The sequence below is a fragment of the Neolamprologus multifasciatus genome, chromosome 6, assembly GCF_963576455.1.
Source record: "Neolamprologus multifasciatus chromosome 6, fNeoMul1.2, whole genome shotgun sequence".
In the NCBI taxonomy this organism is placed as follows: domain Eukaryota; kingdom Metazoa; phylum Chordata; class Actinopteri; order Cichliformes; family Cichlidae; genus Neolamprologus; species Neolamprologus multifasciatus.
Genome location: NC_140444.1, coordinates 1,042,975 through 1,067,699, shown reverse-complemented (window position 1 = coordinate 1,067,699; position 24,725 = coordinate 1,042,975). Strand labels below are relative to the sequence as shown.

The window sequence follows — 24,725 nt, the reverse complement described above, 5'->3', positions numbered from 1 at the left end:
ACCACAGCAAAGATGTTGTGTGTCTGCCAGTATGACAGTGAGTCAGCACAGGATGCTGAACTCTATCAGACATGTGAAGTCTGGGGAGGACTGAGACATGTGATCTTTAACTCAGAGTCCAGCCTGACACCCTGTGAGCGATCAGACCCTGAGAGCTTGGACCAGTTGCCTACTGGTGGTGGTCAGAGGTCAGTGGTCAGTGTCCGGCAGCCTCGCCTCTGTCAGTGCGCCCCAGGGCAGCTGTGGCTACAATGTGGCTTCATCACCAGTGTGTGAATGTGTGGATGACTGGATGTGTAAAGCGCTTTGGGGTCCTTAGGGACTGAGTAAAGCGCTGTACAAATACAGGCCATTTACCATTCAGTGTGGGGTGAACCGTATCCTCTCTGATCAGGTGGTCCTGGTGCCTCCTGGACCAGCCAAGAACATGAGGTCAGGAGGAGACTGAGAGCGGTGAACTCCAGGCAAACTGCCGGTCTCGACAGCATCCCAGGGACTGGTTAAAGCCTGGACAGACCAGCTGGCCGTGATCCTCACTGGGCTGTTCAACATCTCCCTGACTCAGGGTTCCCACCTGGCTGAAGGCCTCCACATCATTCCCATCCCCAAAAAGCCAGCATAGACAGCCTCAATGACTACAGACGTCTGTAGTCATGAAGTGCTTCGAGCAGATAGTGCTCAGCACGTGAGAGACTGTCTACCCCCCTCCCTCAGCCCCCACCATGGAGGAGGATGCCGTCACCGTCGCCTTTCACAGAGCGCTGAGCCATGTGGAGAACATGAGGAGCTCTGTGACGATGCTCTGTGTGGACGGCAGCTCAGCCCCCTCGTCTACGCCCTGGACACTTATGAGTGCACACCAGCCCACCCAACCGATGTCATCATTGAGTATGCTGCGGTTGGGCTCATCTCTGATGGAGATGAGACAGTGTAGAGAACTTGTCCTGCTGGTGTTTAGAAAATAACCTGAAACCGAACGTCCTTAAAACCAAAGAACTCATCATAGACTTCAGGAGGTTCAGACAGGTGTGCCTTTCTATTATTTGGTATGTGTTCCTCTAGACTCTATATATTTCTTCTGTTGGCTCTTTATTCCTGATGTTATACTTCATATTTTCTTTACTCCTGCACAGTTAGTGTGGAGCACCTGTAACCGGTGTGATTCTGCGTTGTGTCTGATAAAAAAGGTAAAAGAAAGAAAGACCTCCAAGTAAATAATTTGCCCACTCCAGCTCCTACGACCAAATACAAACAGTGGGGAAGAGGGTTAGCTCAACCCACCACAACTTCCAAGCTAGCAGTATGTATTCATGCTAGCATTTATGGCGCCTAAAACACATTTATGATACACACATACTACACACTTATAACATCTAACAAAAACAGGCTTAATAATGACAATAATTGAACTAAAATCACAATCAGAAGCATCCAGGTGGCTAAATATGAATTATATGTGTGTTTTAAATTGTTGGAAAGAAATGACACCAACCTCTCCCACAGGGGAATTGTAGAAAAGGGGAGAGGCAAAAGGGTACACTGTATTTATAGGATTGCACCAAAGAAGAAGAAGAAGAATGAGGAGGGGCTCTACTGATAATGAACATAACTACAGGCTTGGAGGTCCTAAAAGTCAGGTATAAAAGGAACAGTTTGGGGGTTTAGGACACATTTTGTGTAATTATAACAATGTGATTTATGACCCTGTTACATATGTACAATGACATTAAAGGGCTATTCTATTCTATTCTATTCTATTCTATTCTATTCTTCTAGTGAGTGTTATTACTTGCTGGCAGGTTGGTGTGAAATCCCTGCTGATGGAACCGTTTGTGATGTAACGATCATGAAATAAATACAGCATATGTAACAAAGATTTTTGTTTTTATTTTTATTTACACCTATGACATCACTGAGGCTTCTCACTGACTCTTAAATGAACTCTAAAACACATAAAACATCCACCTGCGTGTCTCCATCTGGCCGCTAGAGGGCAGTGTGACACATGAAACCCAGCAGGTGAGGCGTGAGTCCTGCGGAGTACATCTGCAGCAAGCTGAAGAACTAAGAAGCACAAATATAAAAGCCTTGCGTGTTTCTTTTAGCAGCCTTTGAGCTTCAGCCACAGGTGAGCTGTGACATCTGGGCAACATCTGGCCCTGAGAACATGTGTCGGCTCTGGATGCAGGTTTGGGCCAAATTTCAGAGCGCAGTCAAAGATCCGCGCCCCGCTGGTGCCACAGGGTCCCGACTGCTCCTCTGGCCCGGATCATCACGGCCGCATGTTTGTGGGTGATCAGTGAGTGACAGGGATGTATTCCTCCGCCTTCCGGTATAGTTCCCCGACTGTGTGAGTATCTCGGAGTTGTGATAATTAATGCAGCTCGTTCATTATCCTCAGGTGTGTGTGGGGGCGTGTTCTCCGGTCGGTGAGACTGAAGCTCTGCAGAAGTAACTGACGGTCTGAAGAGGAAACCGTCTGCTGATTTTAGCGACTTTGACGGAATCTACGAGAAAAACGTGACGGTGTGCGCGCGTGCACAGGTGAGCGCTGCGGTGTGCGGGTAGGACAGCTCCTCGCGCTCGTGTGTTTGTACCTGCGCGTGTTTAAACATGTGCACACTGTTACGGGACGTTCGTCATGTCATAAAACAGCTGCTTTATTTTTGTAAACTTTCCAGCTGATGACGCGCGTTGGGGTAAAAGAGTGTGGGGGCTGCAGGGGGGCAGCTGGTGTCCTGGTCTGTGAGAAAGCGGAAACCTTACTTGTGTCAAGCCAGCCTCCAGTTTGTTTTCTGTTGCCTGTGTATTCAAAGTATTACGGGAATGGGTGTGGAAACCGGATTTCAAAATAAAAGCCAACTTCGAGTGAATTAACAGATATGTTAAGAACATAATAACATATAATTTAGGCTTGTTTACAAACGTTCAGTTTCAGTTTTATTTGTCATATGCAAGTTAGCACAGGGTCAACATTGCAATGAAATGTGTTTGATGAGCAGCAGACACTCAGCAGCATGATACAGTAGGAGAAAATATAATAAAATATAATAAAATAAAATATAAAAATAGTAAGGAGCTAAATATTAGAGAGACATGGTAAAAGAGAAAAGATGACTAAATATATATGTATCTATAAATATAAATATATGTACACTAGTGATTAAATAAGAAAATCTTGAAAAGAAATATGACGGAGGGTAGATGGGATATTGCACAGGAATGAGCAGCAGAAAATTACAGTATTGCAGTTTTTAAATATAAATATCAATGACAATAAAGTGAAGTGACCAGTGCAGATTAAACAGAGTACTTGTGAAGCTGCAGCTTCTGAGTGCTGTGTTGTGTGTGTTTACGTGTTGTGGTTGAGGTGTCGTACGGCTTGGTGGTAAAAACTGTTTTTAAGTCTTGTAGTCGAGCAGACAGACTCCTGTAACGTCTGCCAGATGGTAACAAGGAGAACAGCTGATGTGCTGCTGTGGTCCTTGATGATGCTGTGTGCTTTACGGAGGCATCGCTGGAGATAAATGTCCTGAATGGCAGGAAGCCTCCAGTGATGTGCTCTGCTGCCTTCACCACCCTCTGTAGTGATTTACGGCTGCTGGCAGAGCAGCTTCCGTACCAAACTGTGATGCAGCTCGTCAGCAAGCTCTCGATCGCACACGTTAGATCTACATGACACATTGTACCCTAATAGCGCCCTGTCAAAAGCAAAGTTGCTGTTTCCACGAGATGTGAAAACAGTTTCCAGTGAAATTATCCCGTGGAAACAGCAGTTTTCATTTTTAAAACATTCTGAAATAATTGAAAGAGTATATCACATATGGGCAAATTCGATGGGCCATTAATTTGAAAGGCAAAATCAGACCAACTTGAAATTTACATGGTTTTACTGTCGGGTTGGATACTGTTGATCTAAAATGGAATTATCCTGTGGAAACAGCATCTTTCAATTTAAGAGCATTTTGAAATCATGAAGAGTATATCTTTTATGGTCAATTTGAAAAGTCTTTTATACTGGAAAGTATACTACTATACTGGAAAGTATGGTATCACAGTGGGGTTGTATACTGTCAATATAGACTGCGACTAGTCTGTGGAAATGTGAATTTTCCATTCTGAATTAAGAGTAGTTCAAAAATAAACATTCAGAGGGCTTTTACTTTGAAATCCAAAAGGAGATGGCTTTAATATTGACATGTTGCTACTAGAATACTAGGGTATGTCATTTGTATCCAACATGAGTGTGCAAAGAAGACTAACTGATATTTGTGAACGTGCTCTTAATTTACTAGAAGTTGGCTTTTATTTAGAAGTCATGCTTCAGGAGCTTTTATTTTGAAATCAGGTTTCCACATCTTTTGCCATAATACTTTGAATACACAGGGAATGTAAAACAAAGTGGAGGCTGGCTTGACACCAGTGAAACCTTTCAGTGTTGTCAGTGGCTTCACCTGTGCACACCTGCAGGTGTCAAGTACTGCTGGGACCTCTGACCTCAGTGTGTAGGTGAAGCGCGCTGTTTGTCCACTCTGTGTGAGTGTGTGGACATTAGTGCTGCAGCAGCACTCTGCGTGTTGCATAACAGCTTGTCCTCTGCATCGTCCTGCAGGAGCCCGGATTAAATGCAGACTCACTCCTCTGCAGTCGCAGCTCTCCGAGAGTCACGATCCTCCTTCACTGCTTCATATCAGCTGCTGACGCTTTCATGGTCCCGACCTCACTGTGCGAACGCTCGGTGTCACGTGTGATTGGTCGCTGTGAGACAGGCGGCCGTACACTCTACCTGAGCTCCTTGCTCACCTGTAAAGGCTGATGCATGTGTTTATGGGTAAACTGTATGTTTGTGGATGTAAACGATGCCCAGGACAAACTGGGTCTCAAACAGGAGACTCGTGTTTTTTTAATGGTTTGGCCCAGCAGGCAGCCATCAGGGAGCACTGCGGGGACAATCATATCAGCAATGAAGTTAAAAAGTTGGGAAAATAATGAAAAATTCAGGAATAATGTTCATTTTGATGACTTTAACTGTTGACAGGAGGTTTGACTGGTAACACAGCTCACGCAGTCTGATTGTGTTTGTCCTGAGCAGTGAGACGTGACAGCAGGGGTCGAACTTTGACCCTCACAGCAAATCTGCTTCAGCTCCAGATTTTTATTCTAGAGCAGCTTTGAACGTCTGACATAAAAGAGCTGAAGTGAAGCCAAAAGTCAAAACAATGAGACGTGATCGCTGCAAACACGGCCGAGCTTTTCCTGCTGTTTGTCTTTGATGGGTTTTTGTCCCGTTCCTGGTGGATCAGCCGAGCTTTGTTGGGTTTTTGGATTCTGTACTTAAGGAGAAGTACAAATACTACTGTTAACAATCCTCCAGTAAAAGTTGAAGTACTGAATCAACTTCTTTACTCGAGTAAAAGTGGAAAAGTACAGGCTCTGGAATCTACTCAAAGTTAGAAAGTAAAAGCAGCTCTTTGGAGGACGTTTCTACTTTTGTGCAAAGCTAACGCAAAATAAAATCAGTAGATGGGACTCCAAACTTTACTCTAACTCGTGTGCGCGTTTGTGTGTGTGTGTTGACACTTTGCAGCTCTCAGATGTGCTGGATGCTGACTTTGGCTCATTTGTGAGGCAGCAGCAGCTTTAAATGTGCGTGCAGCTGTTGTGTTGCGTGCACATGTGTGTTTCTGTTAGCAGTGGAGCTGCCGGCGTCTGCAGCTCTAATCCAGCCACTCCTCGCGCTCAGCATTCTTGTGGTGGGAGACTGAGAGCTGTCCTCTGCCCCGACTTGTCGCTCAGATTAACACAGTCACTCTGACTGATGACGCTTTTGTCCACGAGCAGATTAACAACAAACATCTTTGAAGCCGAACTAAACCTGTAAGTGACGCTTTGACTTCTAATTCAACCACGATGAGCGTTTACAGTCGGTCTGGATCCGGTTGGACGAAAGTGGATCTGCTGTCTCACGGGAGACTCGGCGCCCCGAGCTTTGCAGGGCTCGGTCTCTGAGGATGAACTGATGGAGCACACAGCTCACAATTAGAGCAAAATCTGCAGTTTCCCAAACTTAAAATTCCCAGATTATTCCAGTTTGACGTGGATTTCATGAGTAAATGTGTGAAACTTGAGTGGGAGTGGTCAAAGGTGGGGATCCTCTGTGGAGCTGGCAGCGGGGATTGTGAAAGTGATGGTGTTGATGGCGGTGGATCAGGTGACTGCGGTGTTGTTACACGCTGCATCGCGGTGAGACGACAGGAGCAGCTCTTTAAATTTGCAGGTTTACATATTTGGACACGACAGAAGTAAACAAACCTCAGATAAATCAAAGTCCGACACATTAAACTGAGTTATTGTTTAATAACAATCTGAGGCCACACTCACTGCTTCCATCGGCGGCAGCGAGAAGCTGAGCCAGGAGCTGCTGATGGTCGACTGAGCACGCCTGTGAAGCAGGCGGAGCGTTCAGGTGATGCGAGGGAGGAAACATCAGCAAAGACCTCAGAGAAACAAACGCTGCTGCTCATCAGTCGGCGTTTTAAGGTCGTTTCAAAATAATCTGAAGTCGTCGTTCTTCAGAAACGTGATGTCAGAGAGTCCAACCCTCAGGTCAAAGTTCACAACGGCACAAATTTAAAATCCTGTGAAATTGTTGATCCGAGCAGTCCTACGTCGGGTGTTCATATCTTGTGGGGACATAACCTGTCACTGAAACCACATCCTGAGTCTCAAACTTTCCTTCAGACTCATGGAACCAGGATTTTGGTCCCCATAAGGGCTGTGGGGAGTCGGAGCTGCCGGTTTATCAGCAAACATTTTCCTTCCTGCGTCAGGCCGGCAGGAGATGATTAGAAAGCCTATTTCAGTCGCAGCCACTCGTTGTTCTGGGACCTGCGAGCTTCTGCTATCTGGGCTTGAAGTGGCAGGATGTGAAAATGTGGCACAGAAGAGCGGATCGTGCTTCAGTCGTGGCTCGTACATGTTGTTGACACACGTGCAGAAACGCGTTGATCGTTCTTGGGACACGTCGACGCTTTAACAGACGCTCGTGTTATTCTGTCGCCTTCGTCTGTGTTTGTCCTCTGCTGTGAGTCGCAGCACGGTAAGATCTAAAGGTAATCAGATTACTGTTGGTCATTAGTTTTCCTTGTGCTTCAATAATTTGTGGATTAATAAACGGTGTCACATAGTTTTGGGTGCAGGAGGCTGCTCAAAGTTTCAGGGTTTGTGAGAGAGGACTGTCCATGTGACTCAAATATTATAAGAACAGTAAGTAAATGGTAAATGGCCTGTATTTGTATAGCGCTTTTACTAGCCCCCCCTAGGGACCCCAAAGCGCTTTACACACCCAGACATCCACCCATTCACACACTGGTGGAGGCAGCTACAGTTGTAGCCACAGCTGCCCTGGCCAAACTGACAGAGGCGAGGCTGCCATATCGCGCCATCGGCCCTCTGACCACCACCAGTAGGCGGTAGGTGAAGTGTCTTGCCCAAGGACACAACGACCGAGACTGTCCGAGCCGGGGCTCAAACCGACAACCTTCCGATTACAAGACGAACGCCCGACTCTTGAGCCACGATCGCCCATAGATGTAAGTAAGAACTCACATTTAAAAATGTGTTTTTCTGAAAAACCGTTAGAAGAATCTGAGAAACAGACGTAACATCCTGTCACGCCCAAATTAGGACTCCAGCTTTGAGAAACTGACACTGATGCTTGCAGCACAGACGTGGTCGGCTAGGATAGGGTTGGTGAAATCAAGTCATTTTATTGGCTTTACTGGGTCAGCTGATTGCTCAGTCAGCCATGTTGGATGTCTTCTTGCTGCAGGCTCTCAGCGCTGGCGTCTGCTGGATCACGCAGTGCAGTCTTAGCGCGTGTTTGAACGTTTGGATGTTTTTAGTTTTTTGAGATGTGATAAAACTTCGCACTTTGTTGGCATTTCTGAAATAGGAAGTGACGCCGCCACAGTCCAGCCGGGCGCTGCGGCCTCGTTAAACCGAACGATCATCTGTTTCCTGCAGATCGATAACTGAGAGTCACCCAGAACCTCTTCACCTGCTGGAGTTTCGATTGTCTCTGCTGGCCCCACCCAAACACAGCTGATGGAGGCTGACACCAGCTTCCTGCTGACGCTGTCATAGTCACATCATGTTTGTAATGTTGTAAGAAGGATGTTCTGGTTGGTGAATGTGACGCGTTATTTTACTGTTATCAGTAACAGCTGCTAGTGAAACTAGTGTGACGCTGCTGTCTGTGGATGCAGCTTCATGACTAAACCAGGTGTGTGTGTGTGTGTGGCAAAGTGTTTCTGCGCAGTGTACCAGGGGCACGGAGAAAAGCTGTCGTACCATAGGCACGAAGAGTGTGTGTGTGTGTGTGTGTGTGTGTGTGTCATCTGCAGAGGTCTGTTAATAATACGAGTGCCCACCAATAGCAGCCCTGTGCTCGGATCAATTGGCAGGACGTTCATGACTAATTTAAATAATCACTCAGATCTGCTCTCCCATTGGCCCGTCCTCCCCCCCCTCCCCCTCCTCTACATCAGATTACACAGGATACTTTTCCATTACTCTCACTGGCCTTTTTCCTCCAGCAGTCCCAAACCTTCCTCTCCGTGCTCCCCTCCAAAAAAACACCGAACTCCTGTAACCAATAACAAGGAGGGGGCCCAGTGCTGCTTAGCAACAGCCAACCGAGCTGGAGGGGTCAGCGCTGGACCCTCCCGTGTGTTTCATGGTGGAGGCTGGACCGGGGTTGGGTTACCTGGCAGACACACTCACACAACTTCTCTGTAAACATGGGATTAACTTTCCCTCCCACACCAGACCTTGGGGAAGGTGTGTGTGTGTGTGTGTGTGTGTGTGTGTGTGTGTGTGTGTGTGCGCTCCCAGCAGCCTGCCTCGCACACGTGCACTGTTTCTTGTTACTGCAGCACTGAGCAGCGTGCCTCTGCTCCAGAACCAAAAAGGGAGGTGTATCCCTCCCTCCCTCCCTCCCTCAGTCTCCTCCCTCCCCCTCTCGACCACCGTCACAGCCTGCGTAGCCTTCCCTGTTCGCTCACACACAGCGCTGACGGGATAACACACAACGCATGAACGTCCTGTGCAGCAGGACGAGTGTGTGAGGAGGAGGAGGAGGGCGGTGTGTGTGAGGACGGCGTGAAGCGAAGAGTGCGAACGCGCTGAAGGAGAATCTTCTGTTTTATGCTGGATGTGTTTCTGCAGCACTGCAGGCTGAGAAGGAGAAGAGTAAGTTAAAGCTGCGGCAACAGTGTGTATGTGTGAGCATGAGCAGTGTGTGCGCACTTTGAATTGTTGGCTGGATCGTGTAACATTAACTTGTGTCACAGTTCATCTTTTCCAGCCGAGCTGTAAACTGTTTTTCCTTCAGAGTAAAGAAGTCGTGTTGTAATAAGTCTGATGATGGTATTTAAACTTCCTGCTGTAGCGCCGGCTCGTCCGCTCTTATGTAAAGTGGAGCTGCTGCACAAGTAAAGGGCGCCCGTGGAGACACGGAGGTGATGGCGTGCAGTCCTTCCTCTGGCGTCTGTGATGGTTTCCAGATGCTTTCAGAGGATCGTTCGTGTAACTGAATCCTGTAGAAATGTTCACACAGCTGAAGCACAGGCTCACAACTCTGCAGCCAGTCCAGGCCGATATTCCCGATGGTCGCCTTAACGAACGCGGATGGAGCCGAAACTTTCATCTCCATGGTAACCGGGACATTTAAACTGCACAGATAGTCTCCAGTCTAATCTGATTATATTTCTTTTAAAGAAAGTAAGTGATCCTTCACTGCACGCTCAGCATCAAAACAACAAACTGCTTTGGCTCCTCCCACCAGAGCACTAAACAAACATGTTAATTCGCATCATGGTGCCAGTGAGGAAAACAATAGCACACTTACCTGTGTCTCTATGGTGATAACGGACCGGCGAGCATGATTGGTTCTTCTGTTCTCCGGCTGAGCTGATTGGCTCGTTGGGGGAAGCTTTGAGACGAGTGTTTGCATTGGTTCTGACCTTCACAGGTAAACGTGAGGCCGACACCTGCAGCTCACATTGATCATTACGTGGTTTTAACCCTTTAAGGCCCCTCTGAGCGTTCTGAACATCAGCTCGCTTCCATAGCATCCAACTTGTCCAGGTCGTGGTTTCCTTCCACAGACGGCTTTGCAGACGTCACATAAACGCTCGCAACAACAAAAACATGATATTCCAGAACACGCTTTGCTGATCCGAGCTGTTCATAGCACTTCCTGCGCGTGAATAAACGTCAGCGCGAACTATTTCATGTCCTGGAAGTGACGTCATTTTTCATGGGACGCGTAGTTTTTATCCTGCAGGCCTTTCAAAGGTTCGCTGGTGTTTGTGACGGCCAGTGGGCTGGCCTTGTGTTTTGCTTTTTCTGTTACCTGTTTCTTGCAGGTAGGTGGAGCTGACCCAATTATTGATGCAGCACACCTGAGAGGCCAGTCCCAGTGTATATAAAGACACCTTGACTGAACCAGCAGGGCGCTGGCTTTGGGCTCTGGCTCTCTCTGTCTGGCACCCATCATGGAAGTTTCAGTTATGGCTGTTATGTCCTTTAAATGGCCTTTAAGTTGCTTTACCTAATTTCATTAAATATGTCTTACAGCCTTTAAAAGCCTGTGTGTGGTCTCCCTCTTGATTGTCACTTCCTATGAGCCGGGTTGTGACAAATGGGGGCTCGTCCGGGATCGTCTGTGCAATTGTCCTGGTTTGGTGAGCTTTCTAACTTTTGATTGAGAGCTGGTCTGTTTGCAGCTGCTTGTCTGGTTGTGTCTTGGCTAGGACTTGCCTTGTAGGCAATTGTTGAGTTGATTGCTGATCAGTTTGGTTATTGGTGGTGCTTTGATATTCTGGGTGTATTGTGTTTGGGAGGCCATTTGGTTAGGCAGATTAAGTGGAGGCAGTAATGTTAATACTGTTGTTTTGCTGTAGACTTAAGACATCTTGCACCTTGCCATGTGACATGTTTGTGACAGTCGTGTTTGACTTCATGCTCGTCTGTACGCTTTCTGAGACGCTCAGAACTGAAACGGTTGGAAATCGTTTATTTTGATGCTGTTTCTTTGCAAATTGTTTATAAACATTGATCCATCTCAAAAATGAAACTATGAAGACGTAAAATCGTTTCCAATCACAGGAAACTGATTTTGCGTCTTCATAGTTTCATTTTTGAGATGGATCAACTTTTTTGCATTTACAGTTTTGAACTTTCTATAATTAGAAATTTGTTGAAATAAGTTCAGTTTTTTTGTAGTTTTTTTGCAATTTATGTAGTTAATATGGACGTGATGCATACATGTTATTATAATCTGCGATATAACAGTTGTATTGATGTTGTAACGTGCGGTGGAGATGGAGCCAGCGGAGGTGTGCAGGTGGATAGCGAATGAGCAACAGCTTCTGACTTTCCAAAAAGTTTCATTTATTTACAATATCAAAAATAAAAGTGCTACCTCTACCACACATTACTAAAGAGCACACTAGTCCGCGTACACACGGGAGCATCCATTACAGGAGGAGTGCGAAGAAGAACAAAAAGGGGGTGACACACCAGTCATGAGACAGGAGGCGCCGCCATGTGGTGATACACGGCATTACAATAGCAACTGTTACAATGTATAGCCACAAAACCTTTATCCGTCCCACACGTGGGAGATCGATCGATCTATCGAATACAAGTTTTCATGATATGAGCGTTGTAAGCCTCACAGGAGGAGCAGTCATGTGATGCCTCTCAGTGTAACAGGCGTTGCCTCTGATAGGTCGGCTTATTACGGCTGGAGGTTGATTCGACCTGCTGAGAGGAGCCGAGGGTCCGCTTCAGAACGCAGCGCCACATCTGCGTGTCAGAGCGAGGCTTCGTAGCAGCGGTTTGAAATATTAATGATGTCTGGAGAAGCTTGAAAAATCGGGGGATTCTCTAAGATCAGCCACAGAGGTGTTTGAGGCCTCCTGTGGGTGTCGTCAGCTTCAGGAACATTTGGTTCGTGCAGTGGAAAAAAAACACGTGTGGGCATTTCTGACCATGTATGGACGCGTCATGTGACCCGGGTCTGTATTTGTACCGATGGCAAACTCTGCAGCTCTATTTCCAGAACAATCCATCACTGCACTTCTAACAAAAATGGACTGGAATGAAAACGGCGACAGGAAGTACGGGCCTGCAGATGTGAGGTGCTCGTTCTTTAGCACAGGTGTCCACGTGGAACCGTTTGTGTCACTGCGGTAATGAGGCAGCGTTTCCACGCCGACCCCATCAGCTGCGCAGGTATCGATCAGTGAGCCCCCCCGAAGGCCAGCTAGCTGGTTACATAACAGCTGTGTGACCTCTGGACCAGCCGTCATTAGACTGCCATCCAATCAGCTCGCAGCGCTCTCTCTCTCACCCTCGCTGTCCATTAAGTGTCCGGCTGATGAGAAATCATCCTCGTGCTGTTTCCCCTGAGAGACTGTTCTGCTTACTGTGCTTCAGCTGGTTCATGCAGGGAAATATAGCGACTGTTATGTCATCTGAACACACACACACACACACACACACACACCTCTGCAGTGCCTGCAGTGTTTAGACCTCTCACAGTCGAGCTCGTCTTCTCAGAATGACTAAGCACTCTGTTTATTTCTATGGTAACCACGTTCACTGTATCGTGTGTCTGCAGTGATGCAGCTCTGTGCTGTGAGGTGATGCAGTGAGTGTGATGCTGCCAAGTGTTGCTATGAAGGAAAGGTGAGGCTGCTGCCTGTTAACGAGCTCTCTGATTGGCTCGGTGCCGGTGAAATGAAAGCAGAGCCGCAGTCGTTCCTGCACATCAGATGGTTGCAGTTTCGAGTAAATCCTGCAGATGGCTCGTTTGGATTCTGTTGTTATTGAATCATCAGTAGATAAAGTCCTTGCTGTCGTTTCACCTGTTGGGATGAAGGGAGGGCCGAGTATGAAGGCGAAGCTGTGGATTTGCTGCCACGAGGGCGCCGTGGGTACCCACTGAGCGAATGACCTCGAGGATGCGATCTGCAAAAATGAGCTGAAGGGTGTCTCTGCTCAGCCAGCTCGGGCGCTTTAGGTATCAGACTGTAATGTGAAACTCGGGTATCAGGTAATCTGAGCAGCCTGAGACGTAACATCAGCCTGGAAACCAGACAAATCTGGGAGCTCATGTTTCATTGGCTCTGGCCCTGAATGTGTCTGCCCTCTGCTCGTTTTCAGACAGATTTCCCTCTGGCTCTGCCCTACGGTCTTTCTTTATCTTGGAAACTCAGATTATGTCAAACTCTATCCAGTTACAGGCTGAATTATTTAGCTGTGTGACCATCCGAACAAAACCACACCTGTCACAACCCTGATCTGCATTTATGCCTCTGAATCGTTTAGTTTGTCACTCAGTTCTGCTGAATATTTGGGCTGAAGTTTTGCTTTGGGAATTTAAATGAGCTCCAAACCTGCAGTTCCTCTGACGCCCAGCAGAGGCAGCAGTGAGTCAGTCCCCATAGACTCCCATGTTAAACATTTCCAGCAGAAATAGACACGTTTGCAGCCTGATACACAAACTGTTTGGTGTCATAGGAAGTTTACATTATTAGGGGCGTGGCTTCTCTGACTGACAGGTAGATGGTGACACAGGTGGCTGTAGCTGCTAGCTGCTAGCTGCCTGCTAAGCTTCTAAGCTAATTGTGCCTGAACTGGACTGTTTGTGCTGTTAGAGCCTTTTGGAGCATTTTAATGACGTCATGTGACCAATAACTTGCTGTGAGGTTACTGTAGTAACAGAGTTGGAGAGCATCTCTGGATGCAAAAAGCTACCATTAGCTGTGGATCCTGCTGCTTGGTAGGGTGAAAATAATCACATGCAAGCTTTTGTGAAACTTGCATCCAGCTGCTGTGTGTGTGTGTGTGTGTGTGTGTGTGTGCACACGCTAAATTAGACACAAATCTGAGTAACTAATGTTGGATGTCTGCAGAGATGCTGACATTACATTAGTGTGTGTGTGTGTGTGTGTGTGCTGCAGTCACTCTGACCTACAGGTCAGCAGTACACCCGCGACTCTGACTCCTCACCTGTTGTTGGTCGTTGTCCTGTAGCGTACAGGTTTGTTTAATGTTTCCTTTCAGAAGTAATTGATTACTCACAGAGCTGGCGATCAAAGTAATCAGAGTATCAGGTTAGAAACAGTTTCTGAGCACCTCGTGTTGCTGAGCAGTGATTTCAGTGCAGTTCCTCCACACGGCTGTTATGAAACGCTGCTGTGAGCTTCATGTTCGTCATGGTCCAGTGAAGCACAGTCGTCCCTCACAGAGCACAAATATTAACCGACTGCAGCGTCCTGCACTGAGCTCCTCTGCAGCTCCTCACTTCAGTGTGTGTGTCACAGTCCAATCAGCAGCCTGCATGACAGTTTAGTTCCTGAACTTTAATTGAACGATCAGCTGTGAATAATGGAGCCGACTGTTAGCCACCAACAGCTGCTGGCACCGCCCACTCTGAGGTTGGTCATCAGCTTCTTGTGGGCGCTCAGACTGACGCTCATTAAGGTGAAAAACCACAAAGAACGGAGGAAAAAGCTATTTTTATTCCTGGGCTCAGAGCAGCTTTGCATGAGTCACAGTTTAAAATTCTGAGCTGTGAAATGCTCAGCGTGGATGCCTGAAACGACCATATTAGGGATGTCCCCTCTTGATGACATCATATAGATCCAAGAGTAGGAAAAAGAGTTTTTGGCTCAGAGGGATTCCTTGCTCTTGAACGCTGACTCAACGTGAACAGGAGGCGTGACAGAAAACAGGAAACGTCATGTAGGCGGTCACACAGACGAGCTTTTTCCTTCACGAACCTGGAGGTTAAAGAACAGTCAGAGCACATTCGGTGCTAAAGCAGGCTTTGCAAACAGTTGGATAAGCGTGCGCTCAACAAGGCGCTGAAGGAAGAGAGAAAGGAAGTGATGGCTCTCTCTTTTCCTGCCGTGACCTCGAACACCAGCGGCCTGTTTTTGTGGCGACAAACGTGCAGAGGAAAGAAGACAGATTTCCAGGTTCACGTGTTAAAACATTGTTTTGTTTTCACCCCAGGAGCTCGGGTTGGTTTCCACTCCATCATCTTTGTGTGGTTCATTATGCAACGCTAAGAAATGATGAGTTGAACAAACTGTCTCCTGCTGAGTGTTTCAGATCAGAGTGAGGTCAGCCTCCATCGCAGAAGCTGATTCATTCAGTGTGTGTGATGATTAGAGCCAACCAAAGAAACATCAGGGTCTGCTGTGCTGCTGCCAGAAAGGCTGAGGGCTGTCCTTATGAACAAAACAAACACCCCCTGCTGAGCTGCACAGGCCTGCAGGCTTTAAAAGCCAGAAAGGACAAACAGTTAGAAGTCAGACGCAAAGCTGCACAGAGTTCAGACCGACTCAGAGGAGAATCAAGTTTTAAAAGTCTGTGTTGGTGGTGAAAAAAGTTTGTTTTTTTCTGTTACTGCTGATAGAAATATGAGACTTTTACTAAATAAGAGCATGTGAGCAGACTAACAGAGACTGCTCTGTTAACCCTTTAAAACCGGTCAGAGCAGCACGCTCTGTTTTGTGTAACTATTTTTAAATCCCGGTAGCTCTGCAACCACGTGAACTAGCGCAATAATTTTTTTTGCATATGAAACTGGAGGAGTTGTACTTACATCTTATGCCATCAGCTTGTCCTCGGTCACAGTTTCCTTCCACATATAACTTTGCAAAAACTGCATAAAAAGCACTTGCAGCAACAAAAACATAATATTCCAGAAACACGCTTTGCCGATCCGATCAGCTGTTCATAACACTTCCTACATTGGAATAGACGTCAGCGCGAACTATCGCATGTCCGCCATGACCTGCCCGAAACCGGAAGTGACGTCATTTTCGCGGAAATTACCATCAGCCTATACTGGTGTTTTTAAAAGTTATGTTTGACTTTATGACTTTCTGTGTGGTTTCTGGGATGCTTAGGACTCATATTGCACTGCTGGAAATAGTTTATTTTGATGCATATGCTGCTTTTTTGCAAATTTGCATTATTTATTATAATATTTATTTTTGTTTTTCCTGCAGTGTGTAAAAATTGGTGTATTTCAAAAATAAAACTATGAAGACACTCAAAATAAATTTCCTGTGGTGGGAAACTATTTTGTGCAACTTTTTTGTATTTACAGTTTTGAGGGATAAGCCTCTTAAATTTCTCTAACTAGAAATATAAGTTAAAAAACAAAAACGATTTTCAATTTTTTTGTAGTTTATTGCACTTTTTTGCAATTTATGTAATTACTATGCACTTAATGCAGACATATTATTAAAATTTAGGCTATAATGGTTGTATTGATGTATAGCAACTTGAAATGCTCCCAAAAATGGCTCCACAGCATGTAAACATATAATATAAGCTCTGGCAGACTTGGTTCAATGGTCGGTCTTAAAGGGTTAAAAAGCAGAGCTGAGAGAAAGTAACAATGGGGGCGGAGCCTAGAGCAGCACAGAGGAAAGTGCAGAGTCGAAGGCTGTAGCTGCTAGCTCTCTGCTACGCTGCACCTCAGCGGGACCTCTGCACCGTGTTCGTGCTGTTGGAGCATTTTTAATGACATCATCTGACCAATAACACGGCAGCTGTGTGGTTACTGTACTGACAGACGGTCCAAGGGGGCGGAGCTCCAGTTTTCAGTGAAATTCTAGGATTTTATTTGGATGTTTCTGAGGAATAATTAGCAGGCGTCTGTGTGAGGTTCGCATAGCTAAGCTAGCTAGCGTTAGCTAATAGTTATAAACAAGCACCAAGAAAGGTTCCACAAGTGCTAACGTTCACTCCAGTGCTAACGTTCACTCCAGTGCTAACGTTCACTCCAGAAGCCAATGGGTGACAACATGGTGGCTAATTCCATCTTTTATATACAGTCTTTGCAGTGTCCTCTCTTTTGAGCGCGGCGTCTGTTATTTCCTGTTACGACCCCACGCTCTGTATAAGTAGTCTCATTTGTCTGTTAAATTTTAAGTACATCTCTGCATGACATCCTTATTAACATTAAAGAAAACAAAATAAACTTGATCAACTTCAATCAACGAATATCTTTAACATTTTTTTTTGTCTGAAATTTAAGAAAATAAAACCAAATTCAAACTAAAAACATTTTTTGACTGACTTGAACCATTTGCTTCTGAATAATAAAATTAAAGAAAATCAATAAATGTATTTAAATTGATCAGCAACATTAAGTACAGGTCCTCAAACACTCACTCGGGCCTCCTCAAACATTTTAACCGACAGAGTGAAGCCGAGCGCTACAGACGCGCCGCCACATTTCCTCGTCTTAGCTTTAGAGACTTTTGTTTGTCCCGTCATCTGCGCCCGTCTTTTCGTCACTGTTAAATATTTTTCTTGAGGGTTCGTTTGCTGCACTTTGTGTCTCCTTCTCTGTACTGTGTGTGCGCTCGGTGCAGAAAACCCTGCCACCTGCTGTAGTGGATGTGCAATTACACTTTATTCTAGTACAGCAAACCAAGCCCGTTCCCGGCGTGAGCATAATGTTTGTGATCTGTTGTAGATGAGCAGGATTTACTACACTACTTCAGTGTACGTGATGTTAGGCGTGGATGCTGATCTGGGATCTCTGGCTGCTTTCATATAAACCTCTGTGTTGTGGAGCTCGTTGGTGCTGCCAGAGCAGCTCTGGTAGGAATGATTTTGTAAAGCTGGACTAAGTCGCATAAAACACTTTGACTGTGTTCGGCTGTAACAGGTCAATCAAAATGGTTAAATCAGTGAATTTTGTGGATTTACTGATGCATGTTGATTCCCTCGTGGTCGCTGGGCCTCTCGTGCTGCTCGTTTCCTCTACATGATTTCCTCTTCAGCTCCATCCACTCTGGACTTAACCTGCTCGACAAGCGTAGCAGGGACCTTAGCTTAGATTAGCCCCATTATTCCCACACACACACACACACACACACACTGCCAGAGGCTGGTGGAGAAACTGATCCTAACAGGAGTGGATGAGTCGTTTGGAAGCTCAGGAGCTTTCAGTTCAGTTTGGAGGCTTCGTGTCAGAGAGCGCGGCGTCTCGCTCTGATGGAGGACGGTTCCCTCGGTGCCTTTCCTTCTCTGCACGGAGAACAGTGCGGTCATCAGTTTGGATCATTAATTTCACTTGACTTTATCTGATAATCAGAGTGAGGAGTGTCTGCAGTCTGAGTAAAGCTCTGAAAAAAGAAATGAGCGGTCGTCAGGCTGTGTTTGAGTGCACGGTCTGCGATGGCCTGAGGGCATTCACTCTGTCTGGGGCAAACAACTCACCTGAAAGGAATTCATCACCACACATCCATGTTTATGTGCACAGACGTGCAGTGAATGCACCAGGAGATCTAATGCGAGCTTGGAGTTTAAAAGATCCAGGATCAGCTGATCCTGCTTACACCGGTCAGTGTCTGAATCCAGCAAGCAGCAGTTTGGATGATGAGAGCATCACGTGCTTTATTCCACACAACACGTGACACAAACGTGCAGCGTCAGCAGCAAGAAGCTGCTGCAGCTCTGACACAGGTGAGCACAGGTGAGCACAGGTGTCGTCACTCTGCTGCTGGAGACGCTGAACCTTCCCAGAGTCTGTGATGTTCACAGCAGGTGAACTGCAGACAGTCAGGCTGTTAATTCATATTTAATTGAGCCAAGCTGACCTCACCTGAGAGAGGAAGTGAGGTGGCGCTGACAGCGTCTGCCTGAGCTCAGCTTATGCATTATGGAGGCGCAGAGACTGAAGGATCAGGCAGCACAGTGATGCATGTCTCAGCTCCGAACTAATGACACATAAGAATAAAACATCTTTGTCATAGTCGCAGAGAAGCAGAGAAGTCTGTCTCTGTCCTGTTAAACACAAACAGGGAAATGTTGTGTTCAGAAGTGTTTCCTGTAGCAGCCTGACAGCGAGTGGCGCCCACAGGCTCTGCTGCCATTACCGGATAATGGAGCAGCAGCGCTGTCCTGGATCTGAGCGCCTTTATTAGCTGCTCCTCTTTCTTTGTCCCTGATGCACACGTGCACACACATGTGCACACACACGTGCACACACACACACACACAAAGTTGTGCTTTCATATCCTTGTGGGGACATCTAATTGTCCCACTTATCCTAACTGTAACCCTGACACTAAAACCTGACACTTCAAACTCGTGAGGACGGGCACTTTGGTTCCCACAAGTTTAGTAAACTTCCAAATTTTGTTCTCCACAAAGATATGAGCACATGGTAAACACACACATGTAGACAGCAGGTCAGATTTTGGTGCGTGATGAACTTTGAAGGTGTTGCTCACCTGTCGGGTTCTGACTCTGTCGTCTTTTTACTGCAGTGATCAGTGCAGCCTGCAGAGGGCAGCGTTTCTCAACTCTTTCACTGCCCGTTGTTGCAGCAGCAGTTTTAATGCACTCAGAGCTTTGCTTCCTGATTGGAGGAATCCTGAGCACTTTTCTTCTGCCTGCTTCTTTGTGACAAACCTCGTCTGTCAGGGAGAGACCGCTCTCATGCACGAGACGACAATGATGATGATGATGATGATGATGATGATGATGATATGGGCAGGATAACTGCTTTGTTGACTGATCAGTATATGAGATGTTTACCTGAAGCAGCTGATGTTTGTTGGTTTTCTTGTTTTCTGCAGAGGTTAAATGTTTGATGACGATGTGAAGACTTTCAATTCAATTTCTTTGTCCCACAAGGGGAAATTAGTTTAGCAGCAGGATAAAAATAAACAGAACAATACTATAAAATAATAATAACAAGACGCAGTAGGGATAAAAGAGACCTGGAGTCTTTTAGTCCTCACAGGAACTCTAAAACGGCGGCCGGAAGGCAACAACTCAAACTCACTGTGAAGTGGATGGTTCACACAGTTAATAACAGAATGAGTCTTTCTAAGCACATTTCTATTGTAAACGGCCAAAAGTCCATCTTGCCAGCGCCCTGAAACTTTGCAGTTTTTACCAGAAGTCCCAACCGATTCTTATTCTTCACCGTCAGGTTACCAAACCAGGCAGCGATACAAAAAGACGTCACAGATTCGATAAAACTTCTATAAAACAAAGACAACATCTCAGATGAGACATTAAAAGATCTCATTTTCTTAAAAAGAACCGTCTTTGTTGAACTTTTTTAGTAGTGGCATCAGCATGAGATTCAAAACACAGTTTATGGTCAAGTACCACACCTAGATATTTATAACTCTCAACTATTCCAATATCGGCAGTTTTAATGATAGTAGGTGATGAGCTATAAGAGGACTTCCTAAAATCAATAATCATGTCTTTAGTTTCAAACTTGCTTCATGAGTTTGATTTCAGCTGTTGGCCCAAACGAGGAAATGCATTAAATTTAGTGTCTCTAAAATAAGTCCTCGTTGGGTTTTTCTGCGACGGTTATTTCCCAGCAGAGCCGCTGTGTGTTCGGTCTGTCGAGCTGTTGTTTGCTTGGTGACATTTAATCTTTCACTTGATATCTGACCGGAGGATCAAAGTGTTTGCTCAGAGATGCACGCGATATCGCCGTGATGCTTCTTACTGTCGGTGACCTCGCCGTCAATAAGATGCTGCAGGTGCAGAGGCAGCTGCTATTGCATTCACGTTCGTCCTGTTCAAAGTTTCGCTTCTTTGATTGTTGGCCGGAGCGTCGTTAGAGGAATTTAGCCGATACTAACTTCCTGCTCTTCTTCCAGCTCTGGTAATGATGAAGATCAGCTGCTGATGTTCGATCAGAGTCTAAACTGTAACTCTGTCTCCCTGCAGACTCGGGAACGTTTCCAGATTCCTGAAAAACGTTTCGGAGCCACGATGTGAGGATCCGTCCGAGCCGTCCAGCCTTCGTGGAAGCGTTGGGGTGTGAATGTGTCGGTGGAAAGAGCGCGGCGCTGTGACGTCCTGACCGCAAACTTCCTGTCCTCGAGATGAGCGCCTCCGAGCCCGCTAACAGCGTCCCCGTCAGGGGCGTGGGCGGCTCCCGCATGAAGCTTCCTCTCCACAGTGCGGGAGACCACAACGGGAATGCTTTCCCGATTTCGTCTTCCTCGTCTTCCTCCTCTTCCTCATCCTGCCTCGGGGAGTCGTCTCCCGAGTCGCTGCGGAGTCTGAGCGGGGGCCGGACCGACAGCCCGCTGGACTACGACATGTTCGACGTTACCCTGACGACGGTGAAAACTATGACTCTGAAGTGTGTCGTTTCAGACTGGGCGCCAGAGGAGGAGCGTAACCCGGACGACGGGGATGACGGTGATGACACCTCGTTGGGGAAATCTCAAACCGTGACGGAGTCCAACGACAACTCCGTGTCGGTTTACCTGGACGCCAACGGCGACGACTACCACCAGGACAGCTGGAACGACAACCTGACACTCGCCCGATCGCTGACAGGAAACGGCGGCCTCATCGACGAGGACGTCAGCAGTGGAAGCAGTAACGGGAGAAGGCGCAGCTCCTCAACTCCAGACTCGGACGCAACAGAAGTCCCTGATGATGATGATGATGAAGAGGAGGCGTTGTTTGTGTCTGTGAGCTCTGATGTGGACGTGCAGAGAAGCAGCGCGATGATCGCGAGCTCAGGTGACGGCGTCCAGGTGACGGAGGTGGGCGGGCCTGCGGTCCACTGTCCTCCAGATCCTCCAGCCTCTGAAGACCTCAGTGAAGACACACAGATGCCGACTGAAGATGTTAAGAAAACGAGCTCTCCTCCACCTGAAGAGGCTGAAACGGGTGTAGTGGGCTCCAAACCTCCGCCCTCCCAGCCTGATGTGAGGCCCAGACCTGCTCCCAGGTCGGCCGCCTCCACAGCGGCCAAACCGCCCGGTCCAGAAGCAAAGAGGGTTTCCAGAGTGGACTTAAAAACAGTCAAAGCTAAAGTCGGATCACGGCCCGCCCCCTCCCCACTGAAACCTGCCACCCAGGTACACGGCAGCCAGGTTTTACTGTTTGCTACACCTCCACCAAACGCTCAGGGTCACTCTGAAATGTTTTATGTGATAAATAAGTAATCACTGATTATTACTGGAACACCTGCACAGGTACACAGAGACCCATATTCAGCATAATCAATGTTAGCATGTTAGCGTGTTAGCATGTTAGCGTGTTAGCATGCTAACATGTTAGCGGGTTAGCATGTTAGCGTGTTAGCATGCTAACATGTTAGCGGGTTAGCATGTTAGCGTGTTAGCATGTTCGCGTGTTAGCATGTTAGCATCGACCTGTAGTCCCAGATTTCACTGAAAGTTTCCTAAAGTCGGTGTAGCAGGAAGTGTAGTGTAGCTGCTCCCTGCACACAGCACCTGAACACAGGTCACATGGTCACTGACCAGTGTCATGTCACATCGCATAAAAACCCTCAAAGTAATTTATTACTTGGCTTAGAAAAGAGTAAAGGGCGTGTTTAATAGAAAGCACACAGCAGGCCTTCTTTAAGTGAGCCCAGACTCTGAGCTGTTGTTTATCAGGTGACATAAACACTCTGACATTTTCAAATGTGTCTTCTACTCAGAATAAATGTGCCCCGTCCAATGGGAAGAGAGCTGTGGTGAGGAAGGAGGTGCAGGCTGGTGATGGAGGTAAAAGACAGAGGTCGTCTGCAGGTCCCATCAAAGTGGCTGTGATCAGAGGAAAGAGCAGGAACATCAAGCCAAACCACAGGAAAGCAGCCGGGGAGCCGGCCGTGCCGCAGGAGACGAGTTTATCCGTCAGTCGAACTCTGTCCACTTCGACCAGCTCGCTGGGCTCCGAGGTCGCTGGGGAAAAACGCCTAAATGCTCCCAGGAAGGCTGACCAGGACGTGCCCGATAAATATGGAAAACCTGATGAGGGGGAAGCAAAATGCCCAAGTGAGGAGTGTGAGGAGAAACCACGGACGCCTACCAGGGTGAGTATGACGAAGACATGAACTGCACTCTTCTGCCTTGTGAGGTTTAAACATGTCGTTTTGCACACGAACGATCCGGGAACTCTGGTGGCTCGAGGTGCAAGAAGTAATTCGATATATGCTTATTGTTGGCAGCACATCTGTGACATAACAGAGTGTCTGCATGTGAGGGCGGAGGAGAGGCTTCCTCTCTGGAGACGCTTCAACACATGCAACACACATGAAGCGTGTTTATATACACACAAGTCTTTTTAAGCTTTTGCTGGGACAGAGCGGGGCTTAAACTGCCTCAGGTGAGTTGGTATCGTCACCTCCATCCACGATATTTAATCCTTAACCAATCGCAGGTGGTGTTTGAGCCACACCGTACTTTATATCATATCAAGATAAAAGTTCCCAAGAAATGTCCGTCTGCAGGGACTCCTGCACGCCGTGGAGGCGTCCAGTCTGACCTGAGCTCAGGATTTACTTTGAATTCGTGTGAAGACGGCATGTGGTGCAACGGGGCGAGCTGGATGCAGCGCTGGCATGAACGTTTCCTCGTCAGCTTTAGCTGCGCTGATGGTGTGCTGAGTTTAAAGGAGGGAGCGGTATGTGCACGGCGAGCGGTGCACGGCGAGCGGTGCACGGCGAGCGGTGCACGGCGAGCGTGCTCGGTCTCTGGTACGTGTTTTTGAAGATGTACTGAGCCTGTGACGGGTGTAAAACCTGCAGCGTATTCTGTCACAGGCCGCCCCGGGGGCGGGGCAGATACCTGTTAAACGCTGCTGTGCGCGAGTATGAATGTTTAAAGGGACACGTCACCACATGATCATCTGTGCACAGCTTAACTGCACGCTTCCTTCTGCAAAGCGATGTGGTTGGTGGATGTAGTGTGGCGGGGAAAGTAGTTCCCGTCTGATTAGTAATGAATTCTGCAGAGGAGGTTGACGGCGCAGCGGCAGGCGCAGTTTCATGTCCCGTAAATATCTGGATACACACAGACTGCACATGTGGTTTGAGTCGGGCCGACGTGACTCTTGAGTTTATTTTGGCAGCGATGAAGGAAACGCTGCTGCACGCGTCCATCTTTTCATGTATTACCAGACAATCCGCTGTGCTGCCAGCTCGCATGTTAACACATGATTTAGGTGAACGCTGCAGTAATCCGCCGCCGCGGCCGAAGGAGGCTCTGAGCTCTCTGAGGTTTCTGATCTGAGTCAAAGCAGCGCTGTTGAACGCTGCTGCTGTGTTAGCGGCTGAGCAGCAGTTTCTACAACACACACACACACACACACACACACACACTCTGCCATAAACTCGCTCCATGTGTGCTCGTGTACTCAGAGGGGGAGGAACATGGAGGGGTGGGGGCGGGGAGAGAAAAAGCTCCTGGCCCGTCCGAGCTCGGGTTCTCGAGGGGAGTGTTCGACACAATGGCAACTGTTTTTGCCCTCCTTGTAGTTGCAGCACACTCCCAGTTTCCCTCCTCCTCGTTTCCTTCCCTCCTTTTCCTCCTCCCCTCCAGCTTTAAAAAAATCTCTCTCTCACTCCTCCCCTACCTCGCTGCTTCGCTCGTCCACATTTCTGACTCCGAGTGGGGAATGGCTAACACCATGGTCTCGCTCTGCAGCTCCGAGCTGGGGCCCCTCGGCTGGGACGCCGTCACTAAACGTCAGCTCTTCTTACAGAAAGTCTCCTCCAAGCTGGGACCCAGCCCCAGGCCTCAGGGAAGAGGCACCAGAGCAGACCGGGGGCCCTCGGGACCAGCTCCGGGCTCAGGCACCGGACCTCCAGGTCAGGGGAGCCCCGGACCCAGGCA

General features: G+C 47.4%; 1 protein-coding gene across 5 annotated transcripts in view; it reads left to right on the top strand.

Moving 5' to 3' along the window:
* The first annotated feature begins 2,337 nt into the window (after positions 1 to 2,337).
* The window catches only part of LOC146516080 (uncharacterized), a 53,167-nt gene continuing 30,779 nt past the window's right edge, over positions 2,338 to 24,725 (top strand). For 3 of the 5 annotated variants that reach the window (XM_085162001.1, XM_085162000.1, XM_085161999.1), the window contains exons 1-4: positions 2,338 to 2,544; positions 20,812 to 21,962; positions 22,550 to 22,924; positions 24,595 to 24,725. The exon at positions 24,595 to 24,725 is cut by the window's right edge and continues 77 nt beyond it. In XM_085162001.1, the coding sequence (XP_085018127.1) occupies positions 20,970 to 21,962; positions 22,550 to 22,924; positions 24,595 to 24,725 (1,499 nt within the window). In that variant the 5' untranslated portion in view covers positions 2,338 to 2,544; positions 20,812 to 20,969. Of the gene's footprint in view, positions 2,545 to 8,889; positions 9,253 to 20,811; positions 21,963 to 22,549; positions 22,925 to 24,594 lie in introns of those variants that run through there. The other 2 variants (XM_085161997.1, XM_085161998.1) reach the window with 2 other exon arrangements.